Genomic DNA, 19,367 nt, shown 5'->3' on the forward strand with positions numbered 1-19,367 from the left:
TTCCTTGCTCCAGCCAGGGATCCCTCCCACTGGAGGCAGTCCTTCATGAACTGCTCCAGTGTAGGTCCTTTCCATGATGTGCAGTCCTTTAGGAACAAACTGCTCCAGCATTGGTGCCCTCACAAGTCCTGCCAGAAAACCTGCTCCAGTCCCGGCTTCCACAGGGGCATAGCCTCCGCTGGGCATCCACCTGCTCTGGTGTGGGGTCCTCCATGAGCTGCAGGGGAATCCCCGCTGCACCAGTGACCTCCAGGGCTTGTAGGGACACAGCTGCCTCACCATGGTCTGCTCCATAGGCTGCAGGAAAATCTCTACTCCTCACCCACAGCAGTTCCTCCCACACCTTCACAGGCCATGGGATTTGCATAGCTGTTTTTCTCACATATTCTCTCTCTTCTCTCTCCTGTTCTTTCCCAGTTCCTTTTTCTTTTCCTTCACCACTATGTTATCCCAGAGGCACTACCACCAGCACTGATGGACACAGTCTTAGCCAGAACTGGATCCATCTTGGAACTGACTGGCATTGGCTCTAGCCATAGGAGAAGCTTCCAGCAGCTTCTCACAGAAGCCACCCCTGTAATCCCCTGCTATCAAAACCTTGCCACACAAACCAAATACAGCAAAAAACAGCTGGAACACATGAGCCAAGGCAATCCCAAGGCGTTCAACAGACCCAAAGCAAAGCTATTTGGTGCCACATAGGGGAGACGAGCACCAGATGTTCTCAGCCATCTCTAATCCTGGCTTGACCAGACTCAGATGACAGTTTTTAATCCTTTGTTCTTGGGTGTCACATATCTGTAAAGATAACAAAGCACTATGATCACTAACTAATTCATAAGCCAGGCAGTCTTCATGTGGCAGCAGAGATGGACTTTCCAATAGGACCATGAAGGACAAGGTTTATCAAGTGCTATTGAAGGGTTATGTGACATTCAACCATATGCACATGTCCAAAGACTTTTCAAACACATTCTGAGTACTACAGTTCTCAGAACTGTTGCAGCCTGAACACTAAACAGATCTTTAAAATTTACAAGGTTGTTTCCAAAACTTCATTGCCACTGTGACCTTCCTGGATGTTTTATTTAAGCCTTGTAAAATTCATTCTCAGTAGCAGTTTAGGTGTTAAGAAGTAAGAAAGCTACAGCCACTTCTTTCTCTTATGCTTTACTTTGCCTAAACTGGTCCCCAGCTGCAGCCATTCACCCTGTTATCTTGATGGCAGGTGGATAACCTTAGTGTCATTCTGGTGAACAAACAAAGTTTATTTAGATAAACTCAGAAGTTTATTTGCAGTATAAACAGGGTATGATGAGAACCAACCAACCCCAGGAACGCACTCATTCTGTTTGCTTAACTCCTGCTCCTGAAAAACAGAAGAGGTGACTACAATCCTGTCAGGCATTCCTTTTCCATTTGGTTCTTAAAGAGCCTTCTAATTCAGGGGGCCTTTTTCATCCAGTTATGAAGGCCTTCATTGTACTAGCACTCTGCTGTAGTTTTTTCTCTAGCAAAGCCGTTCCTCTTGCATTTGAATTTTCAGACTGTGATGACCCTGATGTCTTTAAAGCTGTTGATGCAGCACTGAAGAAATACAATGAAGATGAAGCAACTGGTACCCAATTTGCTCTATACGTGGTGATGGAAGCCAAGAGAACTGTAAGTAGACTTTGCAAAAAAAAAAAAAAAAAAAAAAAAGTTGGAATTGTTTGTGCACTCTGAATCAGCTTATCTCCATCTCGTTTGTTAGGGGGCAAGCATGACAGCACAGTGTCTTCCAAAAATGTTTTAAAAAATCAAAGTGACTTGCACAGTAAGATACTTGTTTGCCTGATGAGTAGGGGTGTATATTATGTTTTTATCAGCAGAACTCTGTGTGCTGGTGAATTGCTTACTAATGCAAGGACCAAAGAATAGAAAATTTCTAACATCAACACAATTTGTCTTATTATTCCACTCTGTTATCTTTTTTCTTTATTGGGATTTCTACCCCTTTCCATCATCTGTAAGGTTTTCAGACCAATGGCAAAACCACACTTATAAAAAAGAAATTATACTCTTGACTTGGGAAGAGCTGGTGCTGCACATAAAAAAGAATAACCTGATAAAGTTTGGCAATATTCTGACTTGTTTGTGAATATTATTTGATTGACACCTAAGTCACAGATCTATCTAGAATCACTAGGTGGTATTTTAGTCAAATAGGATGACAGCTAAAATTACAGGAGAAAAGAATGCAACATGATCCTTTGCCTGGAATCCTTCTATATAGCCTTAATCTAACAAAAGAGTATTTACCTCGGAGAGGTATACAAAGATGGTATTACCATAATAATGACAAGCATTATTTTACTTGAAAATAACATTAGCATATTTTTTCTACTGGATTGGATTTTCATATGTAAACCACAAGAAATCCAGTGTTAGAGAGAATACTTTGCACTCCAAAATCACAAGACACTTTTACCCAGACAGAAATTGACCTCGGAAAGGAGCCATGCATTGCTAAACACTTATGGCAAATTACCCACATCTCATGGCACCTGCCCTCTTGTGTTCCTGTTTACACACTGGGGAGATTTTAGCATGTGGAGACAAAGAGTAAAATCAGAAAGGCTTTTATATAATTAATATTAAGTAAATGAATAGTCTCATTGAACATTCTTAGCGTTCTCATTCTTAAGAACAGCCAAATGCAAATATCTCCATATCAGAGCTGTAGTATCACCTACCTTCCTTTTGCTGGTGTTCCCAAAGGAGAGAGAGGAGTTGCAGAATTTTATCTTAAACCATGCTATATTTTTAAGAATACATATTTATTGCAATTATTATTCATCTTTCCTTCTCTAGATAGTCATCTTTCCTTTTCTTAAAAGATACAAAGTGGAAATCAATTATTACTTTGAATCATTGATCTGATTATGATGTTAAGCAAAAAACAGAGAAAATGAATCTGCAATTAAAATTTCCTCATATTTGAGATTCTTTTTCTAAAAAGAGTATAGATTTTACTCCTCACTAGTCTCACAATGTTGAATGCATTAATTAAATTGCTGGTTATTACATATTCATGTACATTCATTATTGATAAGGTAATAAAACATAAAAGCTTACTAGTGAAAGACTAAACCTGCCCCAGTTAAAGGCATAGCTGTTCATAACAGTAATGAAATAAACTAATAGCAAATAATACAGAAACAATGCCTTTTCTTACTTTGTTTACTTACTGAACTGATTTATTGCAGATTTAGAACACTGTAACAGAGAACAGAATTTGGCTCTTTTTAAATCCAAATAGTATAATCTGATGTAATTCCATAAAAGTCAATTTCTACCTGCTGAGGATCAAGTCTATTATATTTTTAGAGCCTCTTTTATCCTTTTTTACAACTATTATACGAGGTACCTCTACACTTCTTCATACCTGTAGCAAAACACAACAGGAATTAAGAGAAGGCAGAAAATAATTCTGTGTCTACTGCATCAGTGTAAATCCAGGATATGCCAACCACATCAGCTCAGCCTCATTTTTTTGGTAGCACTAAGGCAAGAATTATAATTTAATCCTCCCAGCAGAGACAGAGAATAATAACTGGATATTTTAGAATAATCAGTGCTAAACTACAGCAGTTGCCTGTTTGTATTTGAAAAGTCACATTGGCAGAGCATTTTTAGTGGCTGTAAAAGGTTAGTAACTTCTCACTTTATTTCTTCTCTAAAGGATGAACCAAACCTTACAGTGTTGTCACTGTCCCCTGTAGGCACAGGCCTGCTACCTGGTTTATGGCAAAGAGAAAATGCCCATTACTGATTTACCAAATTCTGAAATACTTACACTGGCCAGGCCAAACTTTGCTTAATGTTTTTATTTCATCTTACGGGGTTGCTGAGGCTGTCCTGCCCTGCAGCCCAGCCTCCAATGCCTGTAGAAAACCACAGGCAGTGCCCAAGGCTGTCTCCAGAGCACATCCCTGCTCCCTCCTTCCCGTGCAGGCTGGGCAGCTGAGGCTCCCTGGTACCCCCAAGCAGAGGCTGTTTGGGCTCTGCCAGGCTGCCTGAGGGCTGCTGGTTCTGGGCTGCCAGGGCAGCTGCACAGAAAGAAAGTGGACAGATCTGGGAGGAGGCCAAGAGTGAGAGCGAGGGAGTCAGACAGGAGCACAGTCCAAGCTGGTAATTATGCTAACTATCCAAGCAGCCACGCAAAACGGCTTTTTGGAGTACATTTGAATGACAGTATAAAACCTAACCACTTCCTTTTGGTTCTAAACCCATTGGTACTATAAGTTAAAATGAAGGCAGTTGAGCATATTGTATCCATTATATCAAATATTGTCATTGTAGGTAAGGGCTAAGTAATATAATTAGGTAAGTTAATATTTGAACTACTGAGATCTGAGAGACCAGCAGCTAATGGGAAACAATACTATAAAATTTAAGGTAAATAAATAATAGTATTTACTTTTTTGAAACTCTTATCTTTTTACCTGATTTATTACCATGCAAATGATGACGTGTATTGTTTTAATCCAGGCAGGTCCTGACCCACAGTTTTATGTGAAATACAGAATACTTGAAAGCACTTGTGCCAGTGAGGAAAACAAACACTGGCAACACTGTCATTACAGAGTATCTGCAGAGGCTGTAAGTATCTGTTCTCTTTAAAAATTCTCTGTACAGAAACATAAGGACCAGGACCACAATTGCTTGGGGAAAATATAGTAGAAGAATTAACTTTTTTAGCTGCATTGCTTTTGAAAGCTTATATGACTACAGTCCAGAAATGTTTACAACCCCAAAGTTAACCATTATAGTCCTGAGTTTTCTAGTACAATCCTGAATATATGCAGAAATGAACATTTCAGTGCTTCAATATGAAGGTTCTCAATTAACCAAACATAAGATTTGTGCACTGTCAGAGTGTAAGAACTGTAAAATTTGGTATTAACTACGTGTAAAGGAAACTTGCACAATCAAATACTGACATGGAAACCACTATGGCAGAAATTTTAGCAGAGGGCTTTCAGCAGTGCCAAACTTGCCTGGCTTGTGCTACCAGAGGGCACCCAGGGGAGGTAAAAGGGGGCACACACTGCAGGGACACTGCACATTCCCAGGGGTGGCACTGCTCTTTCACTCAGTGCACAGGAAGGGATGATGGTGACAATGTAATTTGAATCTATGTGAAATGCCGTGGTCATTGCTGCATACCTTGTACTAGCAGAGGGGAAGATTGATAAACACATACTTTATATAGTCTTTAGTCATGTGTTAATTTCCATTATTCTGACTGCAAAGTCTTCAGTCAATCAGTGCACATCATACAAATAGAAAACATCATTCAAGTAATCTGCTCAGTTTGTCCTCTGCTTTCCTCACAATCTGATCCTTTTTCAGTAACAAAACAGCAGGTTGGACATTACTACAAATATACACGTGAACCTCTTCCTCAAAATCAGTCTACAGCTGTCAGCTGTGTTCAATAGCTAAAGCATTGTATTTTTCTTTAGCAAGTTTCAGACAATTGTTGCCATATGTTTTTGCAGAAAACAGGAGAATGCACAGGTCGAGTTCATATGAATGATGCTGATAAAACAACTAATGTTTCACAAGAGTGCAGAATTTTCTCAGGTATGTAACTATATGGGATAGCTTTCAACAAATACATTTACAAATAAAAATTGAATAAATACAATACTGAAACTTTCAGGTAATTTTAAAGGTAGAAGCTCCTTATCATCCTAGTCAGACATTTATGAATAATCTTTGGTAAGCAACTATTGGTTAAAGATAAAATTTCACTTCACTGTTATACACATATAGACAAAATCAGTGAAGCACAGGAAGTTTCTGGCCAGGGTAATAAAATTCAGCATGTATGTGTAGTAAGTTTCTTCAAGCATAGAATTATGCCAAGTTCAAATTTGTTTGCTTAAGACCAAAAGCATACTAATAACTTAAGAGACCAGATGCAACTTGTCACACTTCAACTTTCTGTCCTTAATTATTTAAGCATAAAATTGTCTGAGGAATTACTGGAAAAAACTTGGTATGACAAAATTGCACCTTCATTTTCTTCAAACTGAAAATGACTGAATTCTTGCTGTTAAAGTTTACCAAAACAAGTATTTACCTCAAACAATAATAGAAAAAAAATTCATTTACAAGATAGAAATCTGGCAGTGATGTAATCATGTATGATTAAGAGACTGATATTTAACACTTTAACAATAAGCAGCACTACATTTTTCACCTATAAGACACTCACATATGACTATTACATTCACATAGGAATTTCCCTTAGTTAAAAGAGATCACATGTTTTAAAGACTTCCAACTGAGATCTCTGTGCCTGGTGCTCTGAAAGACATACCCAAGTTTGCTTTAAAATATCCATCTAATTATTAAATACAGAAATATTCCCCCCAATTTCTGAGATGTTTGGCAGCCACTATCTGCTTTTTGTTCCTAGCTATCTTGTTTAAAGCTGAAATGGCTTTACCTACAGTCAGTGTCTTTCTAGGAACTGCAGTACACAAACTCCATGTTCTGCATTGAACAAATGCTGCATTTGTAGGGCAATGGTGACACCTAGTTGCCAGCAAAAGTTGTGTGAATCTTACAGAGGACACACAGGAAATTTGCATTTGAATCTTTGCTTAGAAAGCAAAAAATCCCATTATATGAATTAAATTAATCAGGTATTCAGCCTAAGGAACTCCTCTCTTCTTACTAAGTTGTAACAACTCTGGAAAATAACACAGGTTTGTTCAGCAAAATCCTTATGAAAGTGCTGAGACCACAGTTGGTCTAGAAGTGGGTGTGCTGTTGGTTCATTATCTCCTTTGTGACTGCTTACTGAAAATGTGGTCATTGTTTTCTGTAAGGTATCTATTTGTCATTACTGAGTCAACATAAGACACACTTTGGTCTGCCAGGTGAGGGATTTCCCCACTGTATTGGTACCACACTGTTCAGCTCTCTGGTGGAACAGTTTGATCTTACCGACCCTGGACTGGTTTCCTGGTTGGTGCAAACTGGCATAACTTCCTTTAAGCCAGTTTATGCCAGCTGAAGATCAGGCACATAAATTTTACTTCAATTCCACAGGGACCACATATTGTCCCACTTCCATTCTCATGCTCACTGACTTGTGAAATTAATTTATGTACTGAACTATAAAATTAATTTATGAAAATCCAGTCCATGATTACTAGAAAGGAAAGAGAGTTAATAGGATTAGTAGTAGGAAACAGGAGTTTGAGCATCCCTGTCAGGCTTGTCTATTCACAGCCAATCCAGCTGGTTAAGCCTGAAGGTAGCACCAAGTGGTAACTGGCAGCCACAATGACTGGTGAGGGCAGCAGAATAGTCCAACTACAGTCCCTGGGGCACTCAGAGTCACAGCAGCTCATATGGCTGAGCCCAAACACTGCTGCAGTCCCCATCCTGAAACATGGTGAGGACAGCAAGCAGCTGCACACTGTGGGTGAGCATTGAAGAGTCTGAAAACCTTCCCCTCAGTTGTATCTTCCACTGGCTCCTCCCTGGCTGAAAGAGTAATGTACCTTCCTCAATGGGGTCAAAACTACACACAAGGTTTTTTCTGCAATTTGTAATTGCTGGAATGGGGTTCACTGCCAAAACCATGCCTGGACCCTAAGGTCATGGATGGCCCCTGCCACCACAACCAGAGCATGTCCCTAAGCATAAAAACGTCTTTGTAGGCCTTGAAACTGGAATATAGAGTTTGCTTATCACACCAGTTAAAAAGCAGGAAAGGTTCTTGCTCACTCTCAGATAGGAAAAATGAAAACCTAAGGCTGTTTTGCATGAAGCCCTATGTTTTTTGGTTTGTTGCTTTTCCAGATGTGTCAAAGATAAGACTTACTGAGGCTCCATGTCTTGGATGCTTTCATCCTATATCAAGTGATGGTTCAGAAGTGTCAGAAATTCTGAAAAAAGCCATTCAAAAGTTTAACAAGCACAGTGATGAACCTGCCCTTTTTAAGCTTGCGGAAATAAAAGAAGCTAAGAGACAGGTTTGTGCATGATTTTTCTCTAAATTTTACTGAAATAATTCAACCCAAAGCAGGTACCTTGTTTGTTTTGTGTATGTTTCTGATATTAAAGTGGATTACATTTAATAGTAAAGCATACAAAATGCATATGGAGGGTAGACTCAATAAATAATTATCTTAATTTATAAGGAATCATTAACAGTTACCTACTAGATTTTCAGAGCTCTCAACTAATAGCATACACATTTTTTTCTTTATTTGCAGTTGCTTCTAAGCAGTGTTTAGCACCAGTTTATTTGCATTCTGGTCTGGCACATGCAACCTGTATCATCTCAGACCCTCCTGAGTATTTCCTTTGGCCTTGTCCTGAGGCTCCAGCAGGAGCAGATCCCTCCTAGGGGCTGAGCCAAAGCTGCCAGCCTGCACAGATGTCTCCCACACTCACCAGCCTCTCAAAGAGCAGCAGGCATCTCTGGTTTTGCAGGCAAAAAGACCCATTTATCAACAGCTGCTATGTGTTATAGGACAGGTAAACCCCACATAGGAAAAATGGGTAGGAGAACCCAAAAACCCAGCATGCCCCTTGCTGCAAGATTTCTGCTCATGGGAATATCTGCTTTGCAAGAAATGACTACTCAGATTGCAGAAATTCTGTGTCATCTGGTATTTCATGCAATAACTCCTTCCCTGTGAAAAGCTTTCCTATGGATTGGTGTGACATTGCTAGAAAATAAAGTTTCTTATTTGGTTTTTAACTAGTGTAGAACCCAACAGCAAACACAGACTCTTTCCTTTGAACCTGTGTATATTTACTAAGCCAAAAAGCAACTTCTAGTCTCATGTCAGCTTGACTCATTATTTAAGCCAGACTGTCCTTGTTGTATTTACTGATGGCAGCAATCCTCTTTGCTGAAACACAAACTTGCACAACATTTAAGCCACATGACAAGATAGACTGCAATCCAGCAGCTGGAAAGAGAACCATCATGTCACCTCTGGCACACAGAGAAAAGTCAGAGCTTTCCACTTCAATTGATCTGGGATAACAAATTATTACATTTGATTGGTTTTCCTTTTTCATACAATGTTACCCAGCCCATCAGTTTGATTTTGAGAGGTTCCATGGGTGAGAAGAAGTAGCCACTTTTAGGAAAATGGAACAGTTTCCTGGAAAGAAGATTTTTAAAAAAGAGTTATGAACCTGGACAAAGCAGTGTGTGTGGGAAGGTAAAGCCCAGGATAGACACAATTATGGGTAGATGATAAATGCAGAACACTCAACAAAAAATGATGCCAGCAGTATAAAGTTACATTATTCAGATACTGTTTTACTGTGTCCCATGCTCAGGAATGCAGGACTTGCCAGGCTGTGTTACTGCAGTCATCTATCTAGAGCAGCTTCCTGTCATGGGCAGTAATAAGTAACAGATCTTTGGAGGAAAGCACAAGAAACCCAGCAGTGGGAGGCTGCAGGCTTGCCAGAAGTGGACACCAAATACAAAGTGCACTTCTAACAAAAGCAGGATTTAGTTTACACTTTGTACTGCAAAGACAAGGTTTTTTTGCTGTCCATGAACAATCTATGGTTTAATGAGTGCAAAGTGATTTGATAGACAGAAGACACGAGATGAGTAGTTTTGCTTTCTTTGCTAATCTCATGTAATAGTTTAACTTTCAAGTTTGAATTATTTTACATAATATATAACCTAAATATCTCTTCCAGGTGGTAGCTGGATGGAACTATGTAATTAGATACGAAATTGAGGAGACTAATTGCACCAAAGACCAATTTCAAGATTTAACTCCAGAATGCAAAATCACTTCTAGAGGTGTAAGTAATCTCCAAATCTGTTTATCAAGAAAGTATCACATTAATGAATGGTCATTGAGTTCTGAATGGTCATTTCTTGAGAAAATATTTGTAGTCTTGCTTCAGTTCAGGAACAAAGCTTAAGTCCAGTCTTATTCATAACTGTTTATGTAACTAGGACATCTATGTCTTCTGAATCAGTGACTAAGAGGACCACTGAAAGGTTTACAGATTACACCACAGAATCTAACCAGTCTTACCCAAATAATAAATCCCTTGAGTTTTTATCCAGATATTCAAGGGGTTACTCATGAACAACCCAAAAAGTGATAATTAAAATTAGCACAATTTCCAGTCTAAGACATATTTTCTCAGGAAGGTCAGTAGCTGAATTATTACTTAACCTTTACCACAGTCCAAATAATAGCTTCAAAAGAAATATATTAACATAATTTATACATAATCCAGGTAAACAGTGCTGCAAACCCAGGCACTCCCTTGGCTTCACTGACCTGGAACTGAAGCAGCTGTACCAAAAATAGAGGCTTCCTCTCTCAACTGACCTCCCTGAACCAGCTCACGAGGGCATCAGAAAGATGATTTTACAAACACAAGGCAGAAGGCAGGAATGCAGAGTCACTATGAACAGCGGTGGTAAAGGGGAGGGGAGAAAATGGCATCTGTTTCAGCTGTTGAGGAAATGCACCATTGAGTGCTACATTCAAGAGCCTCTCCTGTTGAAAAATTACTCCTTGTACATCTCAAGAATGTTTCAGAAGCATTGATCAAAAAAGGGAAGAATGACAGCGCTGGTAAACAACAGAAGCATGAGTCAGACTAGCCGAAGCAAATCCCTCCACTACCCATGTGCCCTTAAACCTTAAGCAAGTTACTTAAGCAGCTTGAGTCTGAGTTTCCCCAGCTGTCACCTAGAGGGGATGGCTTCTGTCACCTCACCTACTGCAGGAGCACTGCCTCACTCACACTGCTTTGGTCACACAGGGCTTCTGGAATTAGAGCATAAGCACTTATCCCCTGAAATTACCAGTAGATCATTGACAGATACTAGAATACCATATTCCAAGAATATTGGAATGACCAAATTCCAAGGAAGTTTTCTCATACCTTTAATCAGCTCTGTACTATTATCTTTAAATGGGAGGGCCAGAATTGCACCCTGTATTCAACACACACATGAACCACTGAGCTATACTGGGACATCATTCAATCCCTTTAACCTGGGTAATTAGCCTTGACATTATTCTTCATCAGTTTTTCTAAAATACTGAGTAGATTTTTTATAATTACATTTTCAAGTAACTGTCATGGTCCTGAGGTCTGAGTTTTAAGTCTTCCTTCTTATTTTATGGTTTATTTGGTTTCTTTAGTCTTTGATAAAGGATTTCACCAAAACCTTTCTTAAAATCTCTGTATAACAAGAGATCTCTTTACCCACCTTTGTTGATGTTTTGCAGAACTTTGACAAATATGCAAAATATTACTTCTGTTTACCATAAAACCTCAGTTTCTCCTGGATGTATTCAATGCCCCTAGTTCTTTCCTTTTTACTATTTTTAATAATTGGAATGATGGAATTGGTTTTAGGCTCTATAATCTTTAAAAAAACCAGACAATCAATATCTGCTTTCTCCAAGCTTTAAGATATCAAGGCAGTTTTAAGCAAGTTATCTACCACAGTTCCTTTAGAAGACCTGAGAAAATACAAGAAACTCAGTAATGTTTGATTTTATAATTATGTAATTTTCTTTTTCGTTTTTACAGTTTGAGACAGAAATTCCATGGAGTTATCCATAAAATATGATTCTGGCTTGTAAACATTCTCACTTTTCTCTTCAATGAACACATACAAGTAGTTCATTTGGCTTCTCTTTTAGGGTTTTATTTACTCTGAGTCGTCCTTTTGAACTCTGATTATTTATTGGCTCTGCAGACTGTCAGGAAGGAAGGAAGGAAGGAATTATTAGAAGCATGCTTAGCATGCTTGATTTTATTCTGTTAGCAGGAAGGTATTAGGATGTGAGCTTTTTCATTATTTCTAAATAACAAGGAGCTGTTTTGCATTTTTCACTCCAGCGTGTAGCTAAATGTGAGGCCAAAGCATTTCAGGATCTTCACGCAGAGATCGTAGATACCATGAGTGACTGCAAGCTTCCAGGTATGTCTTAGGCACTATCAGCTTTGAAAGTTCCAGCTGTCAGTGTCTTTTATTGTTATGTATTCTTATTTTTTCCTCCAGACTATCTGGACACAGACACTGTTCCATGTAGTAAATGCTGCATCCTCACCCATTCAGACTAGATTTTCCTCAACACACAAATTCACTGCCAGGTACATGCACCTCTTGTTTCACCCAAATCAGGTCTTTCCATCCATGTAGCTGTTCCCTCTCCATATTTTCTGGCTACCTACAACTGGCACACGCAATTCTTGTTTCTACAAGAGAACTGTTGTTAAATGTCCCATGTGACGCTGGGTGCTGATGTTCCTTTAGATAACAAAGACATGATATTGCTGATCATATAAACCTCAAATATATTTTATTTTCATTTCATAGACTCAAACATGAAGAGTTCCAGAAAGCAGGGCTTTATAACTGTTTTTCCCGGCCTTTATCTACATTGAACCTTTTGTTTCTTAGATCTGAAACCTGTTGCTCTCTTTCAGTTGAAGAAACGGTAGTTGCTGCTATTTGCCCAGGTTGTCCAAGGACTATCCCAACTGACAGTCCAGAACTGAAGGAGCTACTGAAGGTTTCTACAGAGAAGTATAATTCAGAGAGCGATGATGACTTCTACTATAAAGGTGGAGAAATACAATCAGCGACAGTTCAGGTTGGGATATTTCACAGAGATGAGGAACAGACATGACATTATTATTGGCCTGAGCTAAATGTTACCTTGAGTTTGTATTTAGATTTGAAATAATGTTTTTGTCTAAGTGCTGATACATGTGGTAACTGAAATATCCAAGCAATTTTTCCTGTAAAATCAAATCCATATTGGTTTACATTCAAAAATTTCCAATCTCTTAAATTTTCTTTTTTTCTTAAAACAAAATGATTTTAAAAGTATGTAAAGAAAGTTGGCTCAGGGCATTTGATTTCTGTGTATCTACCCTACTTTCTACCTTTGTAACATACCTTAGACTTCTGGAGTACAAAAGTTTTTTAGACTCCCTTGATCCACCACACCAATACTCTCCACATTATTTTAAGCAGTGTCTACCCTACAGTTGTTGTATGGACCAAAATGAGGCATCTTAATTTCCCTTAGAAATGTGTTGTTTTATATACTGATTTTGCTGCTAATAATACTCTAGCTAGATTCAGAAAAACACATCTGCACATAACTTAATACATACAGATAAATAGAGCTTGATAAAGGATGAGGAATCAGGAGGATAATATTGGTCAGCATTTGCATAAGCCTTGTTTACTGTCCCAACACATCAAAACAGAAGTTTAGAAGAGAATTAAAAATTTGACAGTGGAGTAGCTTAGAAAATAATTGGTCATAACTACTCCTGAGCATGAGGTGTCACTGGAGAAGGCACTAAAAACACACCAGAATTTTTCCAAATAGCTCATATTATCTTACTGATAATATCTGTGCCTTTTCTTCTTTCAAACTTTTTTCTTCCTTCTGACTTTCCCTATCATGACAGATATTAGCATGTATACACCTTTAAAATAGATTTCAGGGAAATAAAATTTCATGTCTTGCCTGATGTCCCCAAAGGAAGATATATTATTTCAAGCTTTGTGAAAAATACTAAGAGAACACATAGCAGGCACATTCTTGAACCCATGCAGTTTCTCTCTTTAATGTGTTTGGCAAATAGGTTCATTTTCAACTGAGCCCGTTCATCGCACACTTTGTTTAACTCACATTCCACTTTTCTGACATCGCATTTGGCTCTCTACAGTGCTATCACTAATGATTTCATCTGTTACTAATGAAATTACTACAGACATTTAATAATTGTGGGCCCAATATTATCCTGACCTTTTCTGTTTCCTTCAGTTTCAATGCCAGAATTTTTGAGAATTGGAACTGGAGTAAATAAGTTACTTGATTAGAAGCAGATAAGTTTATTGCCAAATATTTTAAGATTGCTCTTCACATATGTTGGCCCAGTGGTTAGGACTTGTAGAACACAAGTAGTTTAAGCTTGTATAAAATCATCTTTCCTGTGAAACCTTTTCAATAAAATGCCTTTAGTGCAGAAAGCTTTCTTGCTAATTTTTCAGGTGGTTGCAGGAAAAAAGTATCGAGTAAAATTTACAGTCTGGAAGACAAACTGCTCTAAGAGTGAGTTTGAGAAACTTAATGAAGACTGTACAGCCACATCAGACAGTGTAAGTAATGATAATCTTGCCAACTGTAACGTTTCTAATGGACAAATTCGTTTGCATCAGAAACTGTAAACGCTTAAGTAAAATCACATCCTGGGTTCTGTTACTTCTTTCAGTAAGCTTTTGTTCCAAGAAGAAGGGCAGCTTTCACTGTTTGTAACCCAAGTTAAGAAACCCTGAAACTTGAACCACAGCTGCAGGATCAGTGCTCACTGCAAAACCAAAGGAACTTTCTTTTGATAATAATCAATCAAAGAAAGGAGAGGAGAAGGCTGCTGCCAAATGAAATAGCTGCAATACTCCTGACTCCGTGGACTGGCAGCTAAGGAAAACATGAGACTGGATTGTTACTTGTGAGCAAAGGAATGAAATTTCTGGAGTGTGTGCCATGCTCTTGATAGCAGGAAAATGTGTTCTGGACACTGGAAAGGAATGTTGATAGGGCCAGCAACCATTGGCAAGGGGATTGTTTGGGCAGAGGGCCTTTACCTCCCATCTCTTTTCCCACCATATGAACAGTGCTTACCTGTGAGATTTTAGAAATTGTTAGTGCAGCAGGAACTAAAAGGAAAAAAAAAGACTTTATTTAAATTTCCCAATTTTTAGTAGGAGAAACATCATAAACAAAAAATATTTCTTAGGAATATCATGAAGATTATGCAGTCAGTGCTCCAAAAGTGAGAGAGATGAAAAATCCAATTTTCAAGATTTAATCTGAAATCCAAAGTCGAATTAAAGTGTTCACACAGGCAGAATACAACCTTGAAAAGCTAAGCTGTGATGTGTCCCAATACAGAAGTATCCATCACTGAGACAGATTTAATAAACAGTTGGTTTAAGTTCCAAGGATTTTAAAGTATTATTAAAAAACCCATTTCTTTTTCAGGCCCAAGTCTCTCCCTTTTTGTCTGAAACTTTGTTGCCTTAATGTGTTGGTTTTTGTTTTGTTCACAGGCATCACTGTCATGTGATGCACAAATTCACGTGATCCCATGGCAGAATAAAATCTATCCCCAGGTGAACTGCTCTGAAGAGCACCAAGCGGTAAGATTCTTCCTCAGTATCCATCCTATTAAGCAGAGTGTAGGACAAAGGCAGTCAATAAATTCTTCATCCGTTCCAAATTATCCCATATTTTATACCAAAAATACAGGAACACAGTTCTTTTAACAGCCTCATTAACATCATATTCTTTTCTCTCACCCTCTAACCTCAACCCTGTTACATCAAAGCCGTTTCACCACAAGCAACAAGGTGATCACACAAACAAAGACCCTGCAACAGGGAGAAGTTCTGCCTGTTGGCTGCTCCTCTGCCTTCTTAGTTAAGCTCTGGAGTATCAAGCTCCATCAAATCCCTCAAATTGCTACTCATACTAGGTTTAAAGGTTTTTATAAAATGTATTTGCTGGCACAATAATTATACCCCACAGATATCCAAAGCGCCTGTGCACCTTTCCATACGAGTCGAGTGGTGCCTGCTGCAGCTGTCAGTGTCTGCACAAGGATCCTCCAATTTCTTCCTACTCAGCTCCACAATGAGCTAGTCCTGACTGCAAGTCAGTTTAAAAATCTCACAATGGGATACAAATATTTTTATTGTCAGATATTTCTGAGGATTGCAGAGACTCCATTGTGACACTGAATAAAGACAGATTACCCTGCCCTTGTAACTAATAACTTCACTCTGCTCAGAACCTTCATAACTACATAGTCATTTGTTATGTATCAACTAATGCCTCTCCTCTCTGTTTTCACTACAATATTTTATCCATAGCAACTTTGAAATTTAGCTTCAACCCAAATAACTCTGATTTGCAGCTAATAATGATCAGAGACTTTGGAGGAGAGAAATGAAACTCGCGTTGTACAGTGAGTGTACACCATGTATTCACAGCCTTTGTCTCCCAGTTAAACACTGATGAGGGAGTAGAGATGACTCAATAACAACAGAATGTTTGATATTATCAACTTTAATCTCTGTGTGTTATTTCCAGGCAGTATTCTGAAATGCATATGTCAAATCTAGAAGTAAAAAATTGAATAGCCACATTTTATATAACAAGATTCCACAGATGTTCTGCATATTCTGCCATTGATGCTATTCAGAGATGTGTTAACTTTCAGCATGAATTGGTGCTATACATGGGAGTGTAACACTCTAACATGCACCGGGACATTTAGTTCTAGAATCCAACTGTATTGTTCATAAATTAAAACCAGTACATGTGTTTTGCTCTCTGTAATATAATTCCTTTCTTACACTGACAAAATTTCAGTGATACAAATAAATTTTTTTTTACACATTTAGCTGCTAAAATACTCCAGAATTATTTGGGAGGCTGTTTATGTTTGTATACTTATCTTAGAAGAGAGACTTGTTTAGTTAAGATTTTAGTTTAAAAATCTGCTAAATGATTCATCTACTGCAATGAGCCAGCTTCTGAATTTCCCACATCTGAAGCAATTGTTCTGTTTCGTGTAACAAATGTGGCTGCTATTGCAATGTTTTTTAGGTGTTCTATGCAAGGAGGCCTCCTGGATTCACACCTTTCCGGAGCACTGTCATGCTAAGCCAGCCACATGCAGTTTCACAGTCTGATAAAAAAGGAGAAAGTCAAAGCCCTAGCACAGAAACAAGGAAAGACAATGGACAGGAACCAGAAGGTGAAGGTGAACCTGAGCATAAACACAGGCACAAGCACAGGCATAAGCATGGGCATGGAGTTAAAAAGGATCATGACAATGACAAAAGGCACAGGCATGACATTGGTTGTGGGCACAGAAGTGGCCATGGGTGTGGGCATAAAAAACACAGTAAAAAGAATAAACATAAACATCCAAACCCCAAATCTTCTGAGGAGTCAAATGAAAGGGGTTTTAATCGAAATGAAACATTCCCATCATCATCCAGTGCTGAAAGTGCACTGGAGCTGGTTAGTACAGGGGTTGCAAGGGAGGAAACCAGTAGACCTGCAGAGCCACTAATTGTTCCTGATACTTCTTTATTTAATGGATTGCCAGATCGCCCAGAATCTCCTCGCCCCAGATGTCCTGGAAAACCATGGAAACAACTTGTGGGCTTTCCAGCCCCTCCTAGCTTTCCCAGAGAATTCACAAATGAGGATCTCTTGCCTTCTGCAGCAGGAAACATCGATCCAGCTACAGAAAATGAGAAAGACTTTGATCTCACAGATGCTTTAGCATAATTCAAACATCGCAGGATCCTTTTCAGATATGTTATATAGAATATAAGAAGAATACTGCCTTTTGAAATGTATAAAATGCAAAGAGGCAAAAGCTCATATTCTGTTAGCTGAAATACTCAAGTAGGTCACCAGCACTTCTGGGGACCTAAGACCATATGGCAATACTGTGCATTTGCATATATTTGCAAATATGTAAATCTGTGTAACTCATCTGCCTCAATTTTCTATAAGCACAAACTGAATCACTGCATCAAATCTTACTGTATTATATCTAAAAGAATGGCAGAAAGAATTTTGCAGATTACACTAAGAATCTCGACCAAATATCAGTAAAACAAGTCAATATAGAACAAGAGAGCCTCTCTTAGATATGTGAAATATTTTTTCTTTAATTTACTGGAGTGGATCATTTAAAGAACAAAATAAAACAAAGGAACCTTTTAACCTGGTAATTTCTTTAAAGAAATCAATATTGCTATCAGTCTATCACTAGTGGTTGTTGTGTTGGATGAGATAACAGGAACTGCTGAGAGAATCCTAAATAAAGCAGATTTATTATTCCCTACACATATTATGTTAACTACCTAGAGAAGCACCTTGATTGCCAGATTTTCATTCAGCAGAGATGAACAAATCCTACAGATCAGATGACAAAATCATGAACTCTTGAGACACCTAAAATCTGTGTGCCTTCTTCCATTATTAGGTTGTGCATCATTTTGAGACTGGACTGATTTTCCTGTTTGGGGTATCTTCCAAAGGTTGAGTTTTTGGTGCAATGCATTAGCTAAAAAGCACCAGATATTTCTTGCAAAATAAAATGTTTTCCCTTTGTATGGATGCGATAACTTACTCAGCTGAAAAAACCCCCAAAACCACAAAGCAATAAATAAATACTTCAGTGCCAGATCAGTTCACAGTTGAAATGCTACTCCATCCTGTAAAGGGTTAGTGACAGGGTGAGGTCCTACAAATGATAGCACATCACTGATTTTGCTGTAAAAGACCACATTACTTGAAACCTGTGGAAATGCCCTCCACCACAGCTGCTGGGATTGCTGTGGCATCGAGACTTTGTACTCAACAGCTGGGAATGGCTCCTTTTGTGTGCTGTGCTTCTACAGTTGGGGAGGAGGTAGGGGAAGTCTACTCAGAGAATGCAAAAGAGATGGGAACAGGATCAGGAGGTCTTGCATAACAGGCAAGGGATGATCTGCAGACAGGAGACAGCTACCAAGAAAGGTCAGAAGATACAGAAGTGGAAATAATAGAGGCAGGGGGGCATGATAGGGCTTGGGTTAGAAGAACAAAAGAAAACAGCAAATTAGTGGTAAAAATTGAAACAGAGTGAATGGGATGGAAAAGTGGGTAAAGGTACAATTGTCAAGGAGCTATAAAAGACAGAAACTCAAGAAGGGGGGGCAAGAACAAAAATAAGAAGCAAGAGAGGGGTCTCTGATTGTGCAGGAGAGTCCCCAACATATCACAGAACAGAACTCATACTGCCTGAGTCTAAGCATTCCCTGACAGTGTAGGCACGCCTCCCATTTTCAATGCCTGGTTCCTTTTTTCTAATTGCATTAGAAAATTCATTAAAAGGTATTGAAAAAGTAAGGAAATCTAAAATTAGAAACAGTGCCTGTGAGTAAAAATTCAGCATAGTTGTGTGCATCTGAACTTTTTTTTACACAGTATAACTGGCTGCCACATAGGGATGGATGGAGACAGACAGATATCTATAATGACTGATGGTATCAGAACCATTATACGTCCTTTCTTTCACAAAATAATCATTCACAAGTCATAAAAATTAGCTGGAGTCCAATTTTAAAGAAAGATACAGTAATAATAACCTCTAGATCCATCACTAATCAAATCCAGCCTTTTAAATGCGTTCCTTTCCTTGCAGCATAATATGCAAAGGCTATCTTCTTGTTTTGACAAGAACTAAAC

General features: G+C 38.6%; 1 protein-coding gene across 2 annotated transcripts; it reads left to right on the top strand.

Annotated features, from left to right (window-relative positions):
- The first annotated feature begins 1,359 nt into the window (after positions 1–1,359).
- KNG1 (kininogen 1) lies at positions 1,360–18,250 on the top strand. Of its 2 annotated transcripts, none has more exons than XM_026792118.2 (11): positions 1,360–1,662; positions 4,534–4,644; positions 5,547–5,631; positions 7,870–8,042; positions 9,745–9,852; positions 11,926–12,007; positions 12,517–12,683; positions 14,102–14,209; positions 15,161–15,250; positions 16,722–16,878; positions 17,230–18,250. In XM_026792118.2, the coding sequence occupies exons 1-11, from the start codon at positions 1,468–1,470 to the stop codon at positions 17,412–17,414; spliced, it is 1,461 nt and encodes a 486-aa protein (XP_026647919.2). In that variant the 5' UTR covers positions 1,360–1,467; the 3' UTR covers positions 17,415–18,250. The 2 variants fall into 2 exon arrangements, with proteins under 2 accessions (XP_026647919.2, XP_026647920.2); XM_026792119.2 differs by having other exon boundaries at positions 1,361–1,662; positions 16,722–16,872.
- The last annotated feature ends 1,117 nt before the right edge of the window (positions 18,251–19,367 follow it).

This window comes from Zonotrichia albicollis, chromosome 9 (genome assembly GCF_047830755.1).
Source record: "Zonotrichia albicollis isolate bZonAlb1 chromosome 9, bZonAlb1.hap1, whole genome shotgun sequence".
NCBI classification, from domain to species: Eukaryota; Metazoa; Chordata; class Aves; order Passeriformes; family Passerellidae; genus Zonotrichia; species Zonotrichia albicollis.